The following is an 18,528-nucleotide window of genomic DNA, read 5'->3' as shown; positions in this document are numbered from 1 at the left end:
TCAACTTTGTGGTAAAATGTAGCTCTACAACTTCAAATGACCCCTCAACATGGCCAGTTAAATTATGTAGCCTGCATATGCGATGCAGTGCAAGCTTTCCTTACCTCCACCTGCATGCAGACATTAGCCTAGTGATTTCCAAATAGCCTACTGCTTCACTTGACTGAACTGTCAGGTGTCAAACTACTTCCTCTTTGCTCTATAAAATGCAAGTGTAGCTTGCAGCCATTACAGATAAGCAAATAGAGTCTGTTATTTCTCCAAGTACTTTCCATATGCCTAATAAATGTCTGAAATATTATTTTGGAAAAAAAAATAGGCTATACTAGGCTAGATGTAATAAACCCAAATTCCAAATGCACATCTATAAAACTGTCTATCATAGAGAAGATGAGCCTTATTGTGGGCTAAGTGACATGGAACATACAAGCATATATTCAAAAAGTTAAACTGCTATGGTGTAGATAAAGTCTGCTGTGATGTTCAGAGCAAACATTTTCTATAGAAATGTATGTACAATTTAAAAAAAATGAAAGTGAAAGTGAAGGTGAAAGTGTTTTTTTCCCTGCGATTTAGCGATTAATCACGATTAACTACATAATTTTATGAGATTAAGTGTGATTAAAAATGTTAATTGTTCAACAGCCCTAGTTTTAAAATGTACAGGCATTGCTGACATGTAAGCCGTTTTCACAAATTATAATGCCCCCAGAGGTCAAAGGTCACCATATTTATCGAGTCCCACTGGGATATGGACCCATCTTCTCACACACATACCACATACAGTACACACACACACACACACACACACACACACACACACTCATCTACACACACACACACACACACTCCAGTCAGCCATCCCTGCACAGGCATGTGCGCTCACACAAATATTTGTAGGCTAATACCCAGAGAAACCAGCCTAATTGGGCAGTTACATTCCGCTGTTTTTCCAGCTTGAATTGTAAATAATGAAGTCTGTCATGTACTTCTAAACTTAATATTCCATCATTCAGAATTAGGTATTTTTTTCTAATGGACAATGGAAAAAATCTATATTTGATGGCATATCACATGTTATGGCACCGGGCTGCTTGGGCCCGTCATCACCGCTAGCGCAGGCAGCTCCAACGCAGACGAGGAAGGAACGTAGCGTGTGCAAGCCAGCCCAGCGACCATTTGGATTTTTCAATTGAGCAAGGTAGGTTGCTGAGGAATGATGTAGTCATTGTAAGGATGTTTTTAACAGTTTAAAATGTATAACTTTAAAATGTATGCCTAATGAGCAGATATATAGCTATTTTTTATTATTATTGTTCCCAGCATTTATTCTGTTAAAAAAAAAACAAAGCAAAAAAAAAAAAACACCTTGATGTAGAGTGATTTTAAAAACAAAAAAAAAAAGGGAAAAAAGATTGTTTCATTTTCTTTTTATTTTCCTTGGTACATTTGCACTGTTTCAATGTTAAAAAGCTAACTGTGTTAAAAAATGTCATTAATTTAAATAAATAATTACATTTGCTATATTCTCTGATTCTATTATTCTTTTCCTTGTACACTTGCAGATGAAAACACCTACATTTTCTGATAGCTGGCCTGCATTTCATTTTTTTTTAACATTATAAGACCATATTTTATAGGTCACACATTTTCTTATGAAATTGGTAACAGCTAATCTTCAGACCAATCCTCACAAAAGGTACTAATGCCGCTTTTCCACTACAAACGCGGCTGAGCCGTGCCGTGCCGAGTCGAGCTGAGTCGAGCTGAGCGGGGCTGTTGGAGTTGCATTTCGACTACAACCGCGCTGAACCGTGCTGGCTGGAAGTGGGTGGACACATTGGGTGGAGTTAGCGAAAGTGGGTGGACGTCACGTGATGTCGTTAAGCAGCGCAAACAGTGACATCAGTGACAGTGGCGGAACAAGTCAGAGCCGGGCCGGGGGCGGGGCAAATGACCGGGCACTTTATTAAAGCTGATCATAACATCGTTTTAGGCTACAAAATGTCCGCAACTGCGGTGTTTACCAATTTCAACACTACCGGGTGCAACTATGTTATTTAGTACATCAAGTCCTTCAAACGAACATGTAACTCAGAAACAAAAAACATTAGGATACTGTACATGGCTCATAATAAAACATCAATAGCCTATACTGCGCACATTATTTGAAGGGCATACGAATGAGCGCTCAGAGTGGTGACAGGAAGAGTCAGAAATAAAAGGAGGGCGGTGCAAACCTCATTGAATGCACTGTTTACCAATTTCAACACTACGGGGTGCAACTATGTTATTTTGTACATTAAGTCCTTCAAACGAACATGTAACTCAGAAACAAAAAAACATTAGGTGACATACTGTACATGGCTTATAATAAAACATCAATAGCCTACTGCGCGCATTATTTGAAGGGCATACGACGAGCCTTGCGCTCCGCGAACTCGTCCACGATGCTCTGTATGTCACTGATTCAGTGATCTTTTAAGCGGTAGTCTCACGACCCGGAGAGTAAACAATAAACATGGATGACATGGAGTCGTTAGTGTTGCTGGTCTTGGTGCTGTGGCTTGTTGTCACCGACAACGCCAACAGATACTGGCAAGAGCGTATAGATGAGGCGAGGCGCATAAGGCTTCAGAAATTCTCGTAATTCGTAATTATTCTCCTTCCGGGTTTGCGGTGTTTACAGATCCCAGCGCGCTCGCGGGGTGTGTGTAGGCATGTGAGGACACTCCTCCTCACCAATCAGTGCACAGGGGAGTGTCTGCTCACGCCCCCAACCTCAGTCAGCACGGTTTGGCTCGCTTCAGCCCCACTCCAAAACGGTGCGAGTTTTAGGGGCTAAGCAGGGCTGAAACGAGCTGAGTCGTGCCGTTTTTTGGTAGTCGAAACGCGAGCCGTGTCGGGCTGAAGTGAGCTGAAGCGAGCTGAAAAAGGGTAGTGGAAAAGGGCCATAATTGTCACAGTGTCAGTTTTTTAAAGCATTTACCCAAAAGCCCCCAGGCAGGAGATAAGTTCACATCTCTGTGAATCTTTGGTTGTTTGTCATGTAACATGCAGTCAGTGTTGCATCTGAAGACCATTGCAGACGCTGCCATTTCTGCTAGACCCCCACATTGCTGCTTGCAGCTATATTTTTTACTGATTTTATTTCAGTTTTCCTCTGATACAGTGCATCTTTCTCTTCCGTGCATTTCCTCTTCCTTTCTATTTTTTCTTTATTATTATTCCAACACAAAGGCTATACAATACTTCCTTTCTGTTTAGGACAGTTGTTGAAACAGGATTATTTTCTCATGCTATTTACCATTTTTACTTCATTCTCACGTGTTCCTAGTCTCTGTTGTTTGCACCTAGATGTGGTCTAGAACTGGACACATGGAGGATTGGTGTGTCACCCTCATTTGTGTCTAAAATGACAGTGAATGTGACTAATAAATACTGTTAAGACATGTGAGAATGACGCGAAAATGGCAAATAATATAAGAAAATAATCCCGTTTCAACAACTGACCTAAATAGAAAGGGAGTATTGTACAGCCTTGTGTTGGGTGGATTAATTAAAGGCGAACTGAAGAAGTCAAATTTTTTATGATCAAAATTCTAGTTCTCATTTTATAAAATGTAGGAATGCATTTCTGACAGCTATTTTATCACTGCTATAGCAAGTTATGAGTGTTTAAAATATGCTATGTAATATATCAGTCCATATGTCAAAGCAATGGCTGAGACCTGTGTGGGATCGAAGTGCTGACCTCTACTGCTCCTCGGACCTGCCTGATCCATCCTGATGCCCTATGTCTGGTTGGAGTCTCATCACATTGATCCTGTGGAGGACGGCCCCATATGGACAGTTGAAAAAGTCACACTCGGAAGACACTCTGGACACTTACAGTAATGCTTTTGTGGCTGAGGACTACAGTCGGCTTGCTAACTTTGGGACTGTGGTTGTCATGAACAGTTTTGCACTCAAGTTTCCATTAATGAAGAGTTATAACATCAACGAAACTGACATCATGTTAAAACTGTTCATGTTATAGTCATGTTGTCTGTTGTTGTCCAGGTGAGGATGGGTTCCCCTAGAGGCTTCTTCCTTGTGTCGTCTGGGGGAGTTGTTCCTTGCCACCATCGCCACGGGCTTGCTCATTGGGGATAGATTAGGGATGAAATTGGCTCACGTCTTGGGTCATTCAGATTCTGTAAAGCTGCTTTGGGACAATGTCTATTGTTAAAAGCGCTATACAAACAAACTTGACTTGTGCGAGACTTCATAGGATAGAAGTAAAACGTATAGCGGAAATCAAAGTGACCAACATCTGCCAACATTGTCAAAAGATGCGTGCCCTCCTTCAAACGCTGACGTAATCAAGCTGGAAGTTTCCCGTGTCCGAAATCGCTCCCTACTCACTATATAGGGCACTATATAGTGGGGATGCCATTTTGTAGTGCTGTCTGAAACCTTAGTGAGGATTATGTGAGAAATGCGCTCAGTATAATATGTATTTATTACAAAAATACATGCATGTATTTATTATTTTGAAAACCCACCAGCTGCCTGATCTGGCACGTTTTAATTGCGCGACAGTAATGACGTACATACCAGCGCAACGGACTAGTCCTTATCCTGTCGTCTTTCCCGGTCTTCTCCACTCCACACTGGTTCGAAGTCGTATAGAATAATCTCCATCACTGATGAAGCTGGCAAATCTCGAAATTAATCTAATTTGGAATGATATGGCAATCTGGCCGCTGTGTAAACAGTTGGCGGCGCTGACACGTCAGGTTTGAAGTCTCGCACAAGTCTCGTGAAGATCGCACAGACAAGTGACACCTGCCGTGGACCATACGAACTACATTCAACATGGCTAAAAACCGAAAAGGCCAATAAGCGTAATATGTCAACACGAGTCACGATATAAGGGTAATAAAACCGAAAACATAATTGAACAACACATTAAGAAATAAAGCAAGTTTAAAAATGACTTCAATTCCCCTTTAATTAATTTAAAAAAATAGAAAGGAAGAAGAAATATACAAGAGAGAAAGATACACTGTACAAGAGAAAAACTGAAACCTCCGCAAAAATAAATTACAGTAGTAAAAGAGCAGTTTAAAAAAAAAAAGTGAAGGGGAGTGCAATAAAAGATACATAAGGAATGAAGATGAAGTTGAGAAAATAAGAGGAGGTAATGAAAAGGGAAAAAAAGGAGATACTTGAGGCAAGATTGATCGGATACGATGGTTTAACACATAAGCCATAACACATAATGCGAGTGGTAAGATGGCAGCCAGATGGCTTCACTCTGACAAGCCTATAAGTGCTCCAGATTTTACAGACCCCTTGCGCATGATGTCATGCACCACGTGATAATTGCATCTGGGGGTCAAACAGACACAGTCTTTCGTGTAAGCAAGGCTTAATCAGTCTTCAGTATGGTTCATTTTTGTGCTGTTTTTGGTTGTTCAAAATGTGAAATAGATAAAAGGTAAAACCGTAGGTGCTAAAGACACCTGGACTTGCTTCAAATTCTTGAAGACGTTTCACCTCTCATCTGAAAGGCTTCTTCAGTTCTGTCTGACTAGTGGGGAATTCCAGGTATTTATCCTCTAGTGAACCAAAAGCAACCTGAAGGAGAGTCATTGAGGTCACATGGGTCATTGAGTCATCCTGTAGGTGCAGGTCACTGGGGGATTCTACAGATCAACTCTCTAGTGCCGCTTTTCCACTACAAACGCGGCTGAGCCGGGCTGAGCCGTGCCGTGCTGAGTTGGGCCGAGTCGAGCTGAGCGGGGCTGTTGGGGTTGCATTTCGACTACAACCGCGCTGAACCGTGCTGGCTGGAAGTGGGTGGACACATTGGGTGGAGTTAGCGAAAGTGGGTGGACGTCACGTGATGTCGTTAAGCAGCGCAAACAGTGACATCAGTGAGCTTTTAAGCGGTAGTCTCACGACCCGAATAGTAAACAATAAACATGGAGGACATGGAGTCGTTAGTGTTGCTGGTCTTGGTGCTGTGGCTTGTTGTCACCGACAACGCCAACAGATACTGGCAAGAGCGTATAGATGAGGCGAGGCGCATAAGGCTTCAGAAATTCTCGTAATTCATAATTATTCTTCTTCCGGGTTTGCGGTGTTTACAGATCCCAGCGTGCTCGCGGGGCGTGTGTGGGCATGTGAGGACACTCCTCCTCACCAATCAGTGCACAGGGGAGTGTCTGCTCACGCCCCCAGCCTCACTCGGCACGGTTTGGCTCGCTTCAGCCCTACTCCAAAACGGTGCGAGTTTTAGGGGCTAAGCAGGGCTGAAGCGAGCCGAGTCGTGCTGTTTTTTGGTAGTCGAAACGCGAGCCGTGTCGGGCTGAAGTGAGCTGAAGCGAGCTGAAGTGAGCTGAAAAAGGGTAGTGGAAAAGGGCCATAGGCTGCCAACACCGTTCACACCTGGCCCCCAGTGACCTACAGTGGTGCTTGAAAGTTTGTGATCATCATCATCATCATCATCATCATCTTTTCCCTTGGGCCTGCACTCAGCCTTGGGGTGCATCTGCTCAGGGAAGCACTGTTCCAGCAGATGCATAAAGTCCTTGTGATTCATCATTTTCTTTCTTGCCTGATGGTAGTCAACACCCAGCAGCTTCTCAACATTTGTCCATGTTTTGTTAGATGTTCTTTTATCAAACAGGACTTGCTTCTACAGAGCATCATTTTCCATACGGCATACATGGCCCATGTATTTTAAATACTGTGCGTGGTCGTAGTCATGTATAGAATGAGATTTAGTAATTTCATGTAATTGCCCATTCGATATTTTGAATGCCCAGTTGAGCTGTCCTTCGACTTGCGTAGCTAGGTTTACACCCTTTTCTCGCTGGCTGCGAGATGGAGCATTTATTCTCACGAAGCCTCCCGATACCATCTTCCTTAAGAAGCCATTCCACACATTTTCGACCTTTTGGAGATCAGCAGCTGATAAGTCATTCGCCTGAATACCATATAGTAGGCGGGATCTCACACAAGCTGTAAGAATCTTCATACGTGTGCTCAGATAGATTTCTCTGTCCATTAGACAGTGTCTCAGCTCATCCCACTTTTTAAAAGCAGAAGCAATTATTGAACGCAGTGCAGCGGACGATTTTGCGGTGTTGGTTATTAGATGACCCAAGTAGCAGAACTCCCTGACATTCTTGATGTTGTTCACAGCGATTAGGGATTTCTGAGCCTTGATTGATTCGTCAACGTTGAAAGCCATGGTCTCTGTTTTGGTGTACAATAACTGTAGTCCGAATCTGGTAAAGGTGTTGTCATAAATAGTCAGAATCTGACTAACCTCTTCTTTATTCTTCGAAAATATCGCTACATCATCCGCCTTTAGAATTTTCTATATTTCTGCATAAATGACCTAAAACATGTCTATGTGTCAGCCCTGTGATGACCTGGCGACTTGTCCAGGGTGTACCCCGCCTTTCGCCCGTAGTCAGCTGGGATAGGCTCCAGCTTGCCTGCGACCCTGTAGAAGGATAAAGCGGCTACAGATAATGAATGAATGAATGACCTAAAACATCAGATTTTCACACAAGTCCTAAAAGTAGATAAAGAGAACCCAGTTAAACAAATGAGACAAAAATATTATACTTGGTCATTTATTTACTGAGGAAAATTATCCAATATTACATATCTGAGTGGCAAAAGTATGTGAACCTCTAGGATTAGCAGTTAATTCGAAGTTGAAATTAGAGTCAGGTGTTTTCAATCAATGGGATGACAATCAGGTGTGAGTGGGCACCCTGATTTATTTAAAGAACAGGGATCTATCAAAGTCTGATCTTCACAACACGTTTGTGGAAGTGTATCATGGCAAGAACAAAGAAGATTTCTGAAGACCTCAGAAAAGGCATTGGTGATGCTCATCAGGCTGGAAAAGGTTACAAAACCATCTCTAAAGAGTTTGGACTCCACCAATCCAGTCAGACAGATTGTGTACAAATGGAGGAAATTCAAGACCATTGTTACCCTCCCCAGGAGTGGTCGACCAACAAAGATCACTCCAAGAGCAAGGCGTGTAATAGTCAGCGAGGTCACAAAGGACCCCAGGGTAACTTCTAAACAACTGAAGGCCTCCCTCACATTGGCTCACAAACTTTCATGAGTCCACCATCAGAACACTGAAACAACAATGGTGTGCATGGCAGGGTTGCAAGGAAAAAGCCACTGCTCTCCAAAAAGAACATTGCTGCTCGTCTGCAGTTTGCTAAAGATCACGTGGACAAGCCAGAAAGCTTTTGGAAAAATGTTTTGTGGATGGATGAGACCAAAATAGAACTTTTTGGTTTACATGAGAAGCGTTATGTTTGAAGAAAGGAAAACGCTGCATTCCAGCATAAGAACCTTATCCCATCTTTGAAATATGGTATTGGTGGTAGTATCATGGATTGGGCCTGTTTTGCTGCATCTGGGCCAGGACAGCTTGCAATCATTGATGGAACAATGAATTCTGAATTATACCAGCGAATTCTAAAGGAAAATATCAGGACATCTGTCCATGAACTGAATCTCAAGAGAAGGTGGGTCATGCAGCAAGACAACGACCCTAAGCACACAAGTCGTTGGACCAAAGAATGGTTAAAGAAGAATAAAAAGTTAATGTTTTGGAATGGCCAAGTCAAAGTCCTGACCTTAATCCAATGGAAATATTGTGGAAGGACCTGAAGCGAACAGTTCATGTGAGGAAACCCACCAACATCCCAGAGTTGAAGCTGTTCTGTAAGAAGGAATGGGCTAAAATTCCTCCAAGCTGGTGTGCAGGACTGATCAACAGTTACCGGAAACGTTTAGTTGCAGTTATTGCTGCACAAGAAGGTCACAGCAGATACTGAAAGCAAAGGTTCACATACTTTTGCCACTCACAGATAGATTAGATAAAACTTTATTGATCCCTTTGGGAGGGTTCCCTCAGGGAAATTAAGATTCCAGCAGCATCATTACAGATAAACAGAGAAATGAAATAGAGAAAAACTTCTAGATAAATTAAAATAAATTAAGTATTTACATATACAAATATAAAAGAATAAGATATGGGGAAGAGAGGACGGGGAGGGGGGAAGGGGGAGAAGTGGGGTTAGGGTAAGTGTGTGCATGTGTGTGGGGGGGGGGAGCAGGAAAGATATTGCACTTTATATTGCACATTGTCTGGTATTGCTTATTGAGGTATTTCACCCACGTGACCAAGTCACGTGATGCAGCCATTTTGGACGGCACGCTTAAGTCCTTCAGTGTAAGGCGGTATGAGATGGTGGAGACCTTTGCACATTTTAACAAGAAAGTAAGCTGTGATTCGTGTTAAATTGGATCTGTCTTTTATCACAAACACTGTACCCAGCCTTGGTAATGGAGCCAAGGTTGTCGACAGAAGTCAACAGTTTGATGAAGGATGACCCCAGCAGTTTGAAACGGTACAAGGTAGGTTATGTTCACAACACTGTCTTGTTACTCGGGGGATCCAAGATCCCCTGAAACAGACATGAAATCCTTTGAAAACATGATTTGGGAAATGTTGATTAAAATATTGGCAAAATTATGTTTATTGCAATAGCAATCGTGTGTAACGGGAAGCATTTGCATATCCGAAGTGTTGTGTTTACATGACAACGACTGCTGCTGCCAGGTTGGTTGTTGAGTAGCCTGACTGTTTTTTTTTTTTCTTGCGTGTGGTATCATTGTTGACGCGAGGCTGTTTTTTGAACATGCCAATGCGGACACGATTTCCCCTGATGAGTTATGACTTCAGACGCGATGCGTGTGTGGAGGTGTGGAGTCCGCGTGATATGTGCGTAAGATAGGCTTCTCATGTGTTTGGAGATCCGCACTCTTTTTTTTCCGCACTCTTTCTTTCTTTTTACTTAATTTCCCTGTTTATTTCTGTGTCCCGTTTCTTTCTAGCCTGTTATTGCGTTTTATGTCTGATGTCTGCTACATGCAACCCTAGACAAATTAACACTGTCTTGTTTCACTGCTCAGATGGGTTAACAAACACTGACCCATTTACTTTTTGCTATATATTTTATCAAAATTGGGTTAACTGATAAACTAACCTGAAATGAAATGATCACTGCAAAGTCTGGAGTACTCTGTTGGCTCCCAATCCTGTCTCTTCACAGCTGTAATCCCTCGTTTGGGTCAGTAGTAAACCGGTAGTGATGTGTCGGTTGCGAACGATCCGGTTCAAAGAGCCGGCTCTTTGAAGTGAATGACGGGAGCCGGCTCTTCGGTGGGAGCCGAAAGAGCCGGCTCCTTATAGTAAGAAGAGCCAAAAGAGCCGGCTCCCGAAAAGGAGCCGAAATTCCCATAACTAGAAACCGGTAAAAGGAGCGTCCTGCACGCTGTCCCTGTCTGTTGTGGCAGCCCACAGCACAACAAGCAAACACCATGGTTATTTATAGAGTGCTTACTGACAAATTAATCTATTCTAGGTGTTTGTAACACGTTTTTTTTCAAGCCGGTTCTCCCTCTCTGTCTGCAGCGTTAGTATGTAGCTTGACGTTCAAAATGGCGGACACCGGGGCGTCACGTGACCCTGTGACGTCAGGTGAAATACCTCAATTGTTAGGCTAGGCTAGGCTATTGCTCCTTCCCGTCTTCTGTCCTCCTGTTACCCCTCCCCCCCCCACAGAGAGGAGTTGTACAGTCTGATGGCATGAGGGACAAAGGAGTTTTTGAGTCTGTTCGTCCTGCACTTGGGAAGGAGCATTCTGTCACTGAACAGGCTCCTCTGGTTGCTGATGACAGTGTGCAGAGGGTGACTGGCATCGTCCATGATGTTCAATAGTTTGTCCGTAGACCTCTTCTCTGCCACCGTCACCAGAGTCCAGCTTCATGCAGACCACAGAGCCGGCCCGCCTGATCAGTTTGTCCAGCCTGGATGTGTCCTTCTTGGATGTGCTGCCCCCCCCAGCACACCACAGTGTTCACACTGTGGTGTGCTGGGGGGGCAGCACATCCAAGAACACAGGACACTGGCAACCACAGACTGATAGAACATCCACAGGAGTTTCCTGCAGATGTTAAAGGACCGCAGCCTCCTAAGGAAGTAATATTGGATCATTTTCCTCAATTGGGGCGGCACGGTGGTGTAGTGGTTAGCGCTGTTGCCTCACAGCAAGAAGGTCCGGGTTCGATCCCCGTGGCCGGCGAGAGCCTTTCTGTGCGGAGTTTGCATGTTCTCCCCGTGTCCGCGTGGGTTTCCTCTGGGTGCTCCGGTTTCCCCCACAGTCCGAAGACATGCAAGTTAAGGCCCGGTCCCACTGGCAGATGGACACAAAACGTATGCAAAAAGGACACAGCGGACGAGCAAAATTTCGGGGGTGGCTCTATCCGTTTTCATCCGCTCCAGAAATGGACAAAATTGGCGAAAACAGAACGGAAAAGAACGGACGTGGGTAGTATATAGCGAGGATGTTAAACGCATGTTCATAGGAAGCCTAGCGGATGGAAGTGGATGACAGCTCCGAAGGGGTTACCGGTGATAACTGAGAAGCGGACGCATAGCAGAAAGAGCGGATGCATAGCGGGTGAAGGGGCTGCATCACGTACGCCTAACGGAAACAAAGGGGATGTTGCGCGGATGTATATCGGATGCAGACCGTTCACTGCGCTAGGTGTCCTTCTACATACTCTAGACATACTCCAGACATCCTAAATATACGAGATACATCCCAGATATAAACGCTTTGTCCGTTTTGAATACTTTATATACGAGATGCATACGCTTACATCCTTTCTATTTCCGTGCTACTAACGATGAATAGACGTTTCATGTACCTTATCTTTCCTCCCTCTTTCCGTTTTCAGCTGCAGCGGATGTGAGTTGCGAGGATGCCCAGAGGATGCAGAGAGGATACAGCAGACGTTTAACGGATGATAACGGACATAGAACGTTTGTTGCTCGTATATGTCGTGGATTTACATCGTACACGGCAGAAAGTTCATCCGTTCTAAAAGTTTTGTGCAGCTCAAAACTTTTTGCGCGGATGAAATCACAGTGGACGGATGCTCGATGGATAGAGCGTATGAAGCACGTATGCAATGAGTACACAACGGATGCATAGCGTTTTCCAACGGATGGCAAAGATTTTTTTACGTTTTACATCCTCTTTGCATCCATAAGTGCAGTGGGACCGGGCCTTTAGGTTAACTGGTGACTCTAAATTGACCGTAGGTGTGAATATGAGTGTGAATGGTTGTCTGTGTCTATGTGTCAGCCCTGTGATGACCTGGCGACTTGTCCAGGGTGTACCCCGCCTTTCGCCCGTAGTCAGCTGGGATAGGCTCCAGCTTGCCTGCGACCCTGTAGAAGGATAAAGTGGCTACAGATAATGAGATGAGATTTTCCTCAATTGGATATGTAATATTGGATCATTTTCCTCAATAACTAAAATGACCAAGTATAATATTTTTGTCTCATTTGTTTAACTGGGTTCTCTTTATCTACTTTTAGAATTTGTGTGAAAATCTGATGTTGTTTTAGGTCATATTTATGCAGAAATATAGAAAATTTTAAAGGGTTCACAAACTTTCAAGCACCACTGTAAATGGAAATAAATAGACTAAAGCAGGAAAAACTATTTTGGATAAAATTGTTATTGTCCATTACACACTTATCAACCAGTTCTGCCTTCTGAATGCAGAATAAAATGAGGAGAGAACTGAACATTAACCGTTTATTGAAATTATTATTACAAGGGTGATTATAGTTACTAATATTACATTTTATACATATTACACACAAACTGGAATGTGCCGATTCTGTTTGTGTTTCTGTACCATCCACTAGCGATGGTACTAGCTTATTACTAGTACAGTAGTAAGCCCTAATAGGCTTAGGCAGAACATGTTCAAGTACCACTTGAAGATGGTGAAGGCTGGAACGCTTTCTTCTTGGAATGGCAACGTACTACATCATACCCGTGAGAAATCCTCAGCCCAAACCCCCATTTTTTTTTCTCTTTCTCACCTTGTTTCTTTGTGTGTGTGAGAAAGAGATCTCAATTCTATAGAGATGTGTGTGTATCTTATCGTCATATTCTGTGCTTTCTATTCTGTTCTGTCATAATACATTCCATTCTACTCTATTGTCAAATTCCCTCATTTTCTCTTATAATATATTCCATTACCTTACTGTAACTCTTGATTCTACTCTATATAGAATATGTATAGTATTTGTTGTATTCTGTTCTATACCACTATAATGCTTTCTACTCTATTCCCATCCATTCCTTTCTATTCTATACCATCATAATACATTCTGTTCTATTTTGACATGTTCCCTTCTTTTTTTTCTTCTGATGTATTCTATTGTATTGTGATGGCTGTCTATTCTGTGGATAATGTATAGTGTTTTGTCAGTTCTGTTATGTATTTTCATAATGCTTTCTATTCTGGCATATACCCTTCTTCCTTTTAACCTATTCTGCTGTATTGTCATGACTGTCTATTCTTTTCTACAAACTAAAAAAAAGAATGTATAGCATACTTTTTTCTATATCTTCAAAATGCTTTCTATTCTATCATATTCCCTTCTGTTCTTTCATAATGTACTTTATCATATTGTCCTAATGCCTATCCTATTCTTTTTTTTGTCATGTTCTCTTCTGTGAACATACATTCCATTTCTCTATGCTCTATCTTAATATAGATTAATTTGTCATATTCTATTCTCTCCCAAGTTATCCTACTCTATCCTATTCTATTCTCTAGTTCTATCCATAAAGCAGTATACGGTCATTCTTAATCCTGGGTATGACTTTAAACTGCAACTGGTGAGGAGTCTCAGGTCCAGGAGGTACTGGGAAAAGCGGAGTTACCCCTTAATCACCATTGCTCTCAGGTCCGCTCTGACCCAGAGTGGTAGCACCTGCCTGGGTTCCAGATCTGGGTTAAACAGTACATCACCAATAAGGCGCTGGCACCAGGGCGCTTTTCAGTGCAACATGACCCAAGAGGGTCAATGGCACACCACCAGATGGCATGCGGAAGAGCCACTCAAATGGCCAACGGATGGCATCACCCAGCAAGTCAGTTGTCACCGCGGGGCAACTTCCATACCCGTCAGGTCTGTGGCACTTTTGTGCACCACTTGGCATTAGGTCTGGAGTTAAACAGTACATCACCAATAAGGCGCTGGCACCAGGGCGCTTTTCGGTGCAACATGACCCAAGAGGGTCAATGGCACACCACCAGATGGCATGCGGAAGAGCCACTCAAATGGCCAACAGATGGCATCACCCAGCAAGTCAGTTGTCACCGCGGGGCAACTTCCATACCCGTCAGGTCTGTGGCACTTTTGTGCACCACTTGGCATTAGGTCTGGAGGTCCAGAGAGACAACACAATGGGGGCCTTTCCAGTAATATTACCGAATCATGAAATTTGGAGTTGGCAGTACAGTACTTAAAAACAAGCCATAAGGCCATTCAAGCTTTTCTCGAATAGCAGGATAGTTGTAGCTACTTCCATCCTTTAATTAGCTCGGACAATGTCCCAAAACTGTTTCCATTTTCTCGAGGCAGCTTGTCTTTTATAGTCAGAACGAGTAGAACACTCAGTTTCTTGATTATTTTCAACTGCTGTGATCTGAGTGACATTGCATACATGTTTATATAAATGGGACTATATGTACACACACGTTTATATAAATGAGACTCAAACTGCAGGTGTGCCATGAGGAGAAAGCTTACTCTAGCGCCTCATACTGCAACTCTCAACACAGCTGGTGTTATAAATTTAGCCGTGACACATTTCTGAACGAAACGACGCGTGAAATCAATCTGCTTAGCGTAGGATGTATCTGAGCCCTTACGCGGAAACAAGCTGTGAAGAAATTCCATTGTACTTCAGTAGTGGGGATAGTGGGCTGCTTACAGGGACATGGACAGACTGCAGACTTGGCGTGAACTCCACCCGCAGAGGCTTGTGATGATCACGTGACCGTTTGGTGTTTGTCGGCGCCTGGCATATTTACATGTGAACAATCTGCATGTGCGCTGTGTGCGCTTAGATTTCAAGGAACTCGCTGGCTGAAAGTAAATAAATTAATATATGAATAATGGAGGGAAATCCTAGGCTTGTGTAATCCTAAAAGGCGAAATCATTTACACGTTTTGGTAGAGAAATTTAACTTATAACGTCAAAATTTATCTGCCATTACACAACTCTACACACAGCCACTGTCAGCGGGCTTCCCTCTGTACAAGTCGTGCCATTACAATCAAACTAGTCTTTAACCAACAATAATTCCTCGTAGTTTACTACTAAAATGTGTGATTTTACAGGTTTCCTGTGACGGCGTGAATGCGTGCAAATACAGTGCGTCTGGTTTGTAAAGATTATTGACCACATACTGTTCGCTCGCGCTCTCTCACTCACCTGATGATCGGTCCCATTTGAAGCAGGTGCATGAAGAGCACAAGAGGACGGTCTCTTCCCAAATCCCGATGGACGAAAGTTAAGGTTAGCTGAGTGAGCACAGAAGGCACCAGTATAAAGGTAATGGTCAAACCCATCCATATGACGTCCTCGTTTTTGTGGTACGTCCTGCACAGCACCGAGGCGCATATAAACTCAGCACAGTAGAGAACAGTCGCCCACAGCACGCTGAAAGGGAGACGGATTTTGCTGTGGTTGATCACCATCACAACGCCGGTTTGGTTTGGTATTACGGCGTGCTGTGGGATCTCTGAGATATCATCCTCCACCGCCTCGTCCATATTGTTCATATGGCTCAACGACTTCACAGACTCAGGTTTGTGTGCGTGTTTACTTTTCATTTCAATAAATTATAAAAAAAAAAAAAAAAACCCTGGTACCGTTTAAGCGTAGACACGCACTGTAGTGTTGCTAAAATGCTGATCGAAGCTTTTCTTTATTTGGCTCACGTGGCTTTGATAAGAATTCCTCATTCCAGCGATTTGTATTATACCGTGTCATAGGAAACGGAGCCGGCCTTTATTCTCCCAGGCATTATCATCCTGTTTGGCCGCTGCGAATAAACAAATTCATCACCAACTTTCCCAAGTTGTTGTAACTCAAACCGAGCGCGTCCTCCAGCCCTACAGTGCTACAGCAGTTCGTCTCTTCGGTGTCTAAGGCTTCGGGCTCTCAGCACTGTCACGACGTTGTCCAGTAAAACTTCACATTAAACCGTGCAAAGAGCTCCTGTATGACAGTGTAGCATACAGATTCTACGACAGACTTCCCAGAAATCTATTTCGTTCGTCCCCTGTTTTGATCAGCACAACCAGGTGTGTCTCAACACACGCTTCCTGACAACGCGTTACTGCTTTGCTTTCCGCTCCTGTGGGTCCCTGCGCCCGCCGGTTACACCACCAAAACCAAAATGTGAATCCCAAACGGCTCCCAACATCCAGATCACTGAGAATGAAATAATCTCATCTCCACAGAGTAAAAGGGGGCACACACTTTAGGCCCCACACTTTTTTTTTTTTTTATTGTACGGTATAAAGAACAAACAAACAAGCAAACACATAATTACAAAATTACTGGCATCAATTCCAATGATAAAAGTGCAACAGTTTTCCAACTAGTCAACCTTTTTTTTCTTCTTCTTTTTTTACAGTAGCTTCTATTCTCAATATGTGGGGGCAATAATCCCAACTTTCAAGTTCTATTTCATTTCACTGGGTACAGTTATCACACATTCAGACTGGCTCCTGAGTAATCTGCAATAATGTCTGACATGTTGGTGATAAATTCCATGCATTTTCAATGTGCCAGGGCCAAATATTACCCAGAGGGCCTAATACCCATCCATCTATTATCCATAACCGCTTATCCCGTGCGGGGTCATGGGCAAGCTGGAGCCTATCCCAGCTGACTATGGGTGAGAAGCGGGGCACACCCTTGACAAGTCGCCAGGTCATTGCAGGGCTGACACAGAAAGACAAACAACCATTCACACTCTCACCTACGGTCAATAGCCCCCAAGCATAACTACGTCATCACCAGAGGCAGGTAGAGTAGCCAAAAATTGTACTCAACTAAGAGTATTGTTACTTTAGAATAATATTACTCAAGTAAAAGTAAAAAGTAGTCGTCCAATTAATTACTTGAGTAGGAGTAAAAAGTACTAAGTGAAAAAACTACTCAAGTACTGAGTAACTGCTGAGTAACTTTGTTTATTGATCAGGATGTCATAACAGGCAGAGATTTCATATATATTTCACACATATAAACTGTGTGTGTGTGTAGTTCTGTGTGTAGTTCTGTGTATTAACAATAACAACAAGAAGCTCAAGGCAGTCTGCACATAAACCTTAACACTGTGTGTGTGTGTGTTCACTCCTTGAAGTGACTGTTCAGCTTTAACAGCAGCTGGCTCTCAAGTTTGCACTGTGAAGCTGTGACCTTTTAGCCGTGAACAGGTGAAAACAATAATAAATTAAATATTAATTAATTAAATCTTTACAAAGTAACATAAAACAATGGGTAGAGGTTACAAAGAAAAAGAAGCTCAAGGCAGTCTGCACATAAACCGTAACACTGTGTGCGCGTGCATGTTCACTCCGTGAAGTGACTGTTCAGCTTTAACAGCAGCTGAACATCACACGTAATATCTCCTTGTACGAAGAAGACTGGAAATAATCCTGTAAGATGCGATCAACGATGTTAATCCTTTCATCTCCCAAAAAGTTGTTTACTGGCTCCATCTTGCAGAGGAGTTAGCAAGTGGAAGTATAACAAGCAAAAAGGTTGCTAACTAGCTGCCAGTGCCCAGCTTGGCTGGGTGGTGGTGGGGATTGCTAGCAAGCGGTCAAGCTAACGCCCTTCCTTTTGTGAACAAGCACTTGTAGACAAATAATAAAACAAATCTCACAGGAAAAAAAAACACAAAGTCTTCACAAATCCCTCTAATCCACAACAAATACAGTAGCTTGAAAAATGGAGATTTCACAAACGATATGTTACGCGTTTTGTTATTTAGTAAATTTTCACCAGTCTTCCATTCCCAGTTTTTGACCAGAGCCGTGTACAACTGTAACGCTATTGAGGAGCTGACATTAGGCGAGCAACCTTATTTTCATGAGCATTTTTTTGGTTTCACATCAATAAAAAGTGATTGTTAGGAAGATTTTCTGTAGTTTTATTTCTTGGTTCTCGTGTGTGTGTGTGTGTGTGTGTGTTAGTTATCTTGCCATCTGAGGCCGCAGTGCGTCAATACATTTCCACAAAACAATGTATTTTACAGTTATGATGTTACAACAGGGCTAACGTCTGCCTATGAAGACAGCCAAAAGCACATAGCCTACTTACCGCAATGTGTTTCCTCAAATTCGACGTTGAGTTTTTATAAGCTGAAACGTCCACTGGTTTGGGGAAACACATGTGACGCGCGGTGGCTTGGCTCTGTGTGATTGGCGAAATGGAGTTAAACCATAGCTCAGTCCCCCCAGGATTCCACGGGCCTTTTTTGTGATTGTTGCGGGCTAAAATGTTTGATGTTGCGGGGGGTTTTCCAAAAAAT

General features: G+C 43.0%; 1 protein-coding gene across 1 annotated transcript in view; it reads right to left on the bottom strand.

Moving 5' to 3' along the window:
* Nucleotides 1-16,308, bottom strand: part of xkrx (XK related X-linked) — a 101,932-nt gene extending 85,624 nt beyond the window's left edge. Inside the window, exon 1 of the mRNA XM_060927525.1 lies at nucleotides 15,414-16,308. Coding sequence (XP_060783508.1) covers nucleotides 15,414-15,814 — 401 coding nt within the window. The 5' untranslated portion in view covers nucleotides 15,815-16,308. The remainder of the gene's footprint in view (nucleotides 1-15,413) is intronic.
* Between the last annotated feature and the right edge of the window lie 2,220 nt (nucleotides 16,309-18,528).

Source organism: Neoarius graeffei, chromosome 8, assembly GCF_027579695.1.
Source record: "Neoarius graeffei isolate fNeoGra1 chromosome 8, fNeoGra1.pri, whole genome shotgun sequence".
In the NCBI taxonomy this organism is placed as follows: Eukaryota; Metazoa; Chordata; class Actinopteri; order Siluriformes; family Ariidae; genus Neoarius; species Neoarius graeffei.
Note: the sequence above shows the minus strand (reverse complement) of the source record. Positions and strands in the feature narration are given on the sequence as shown.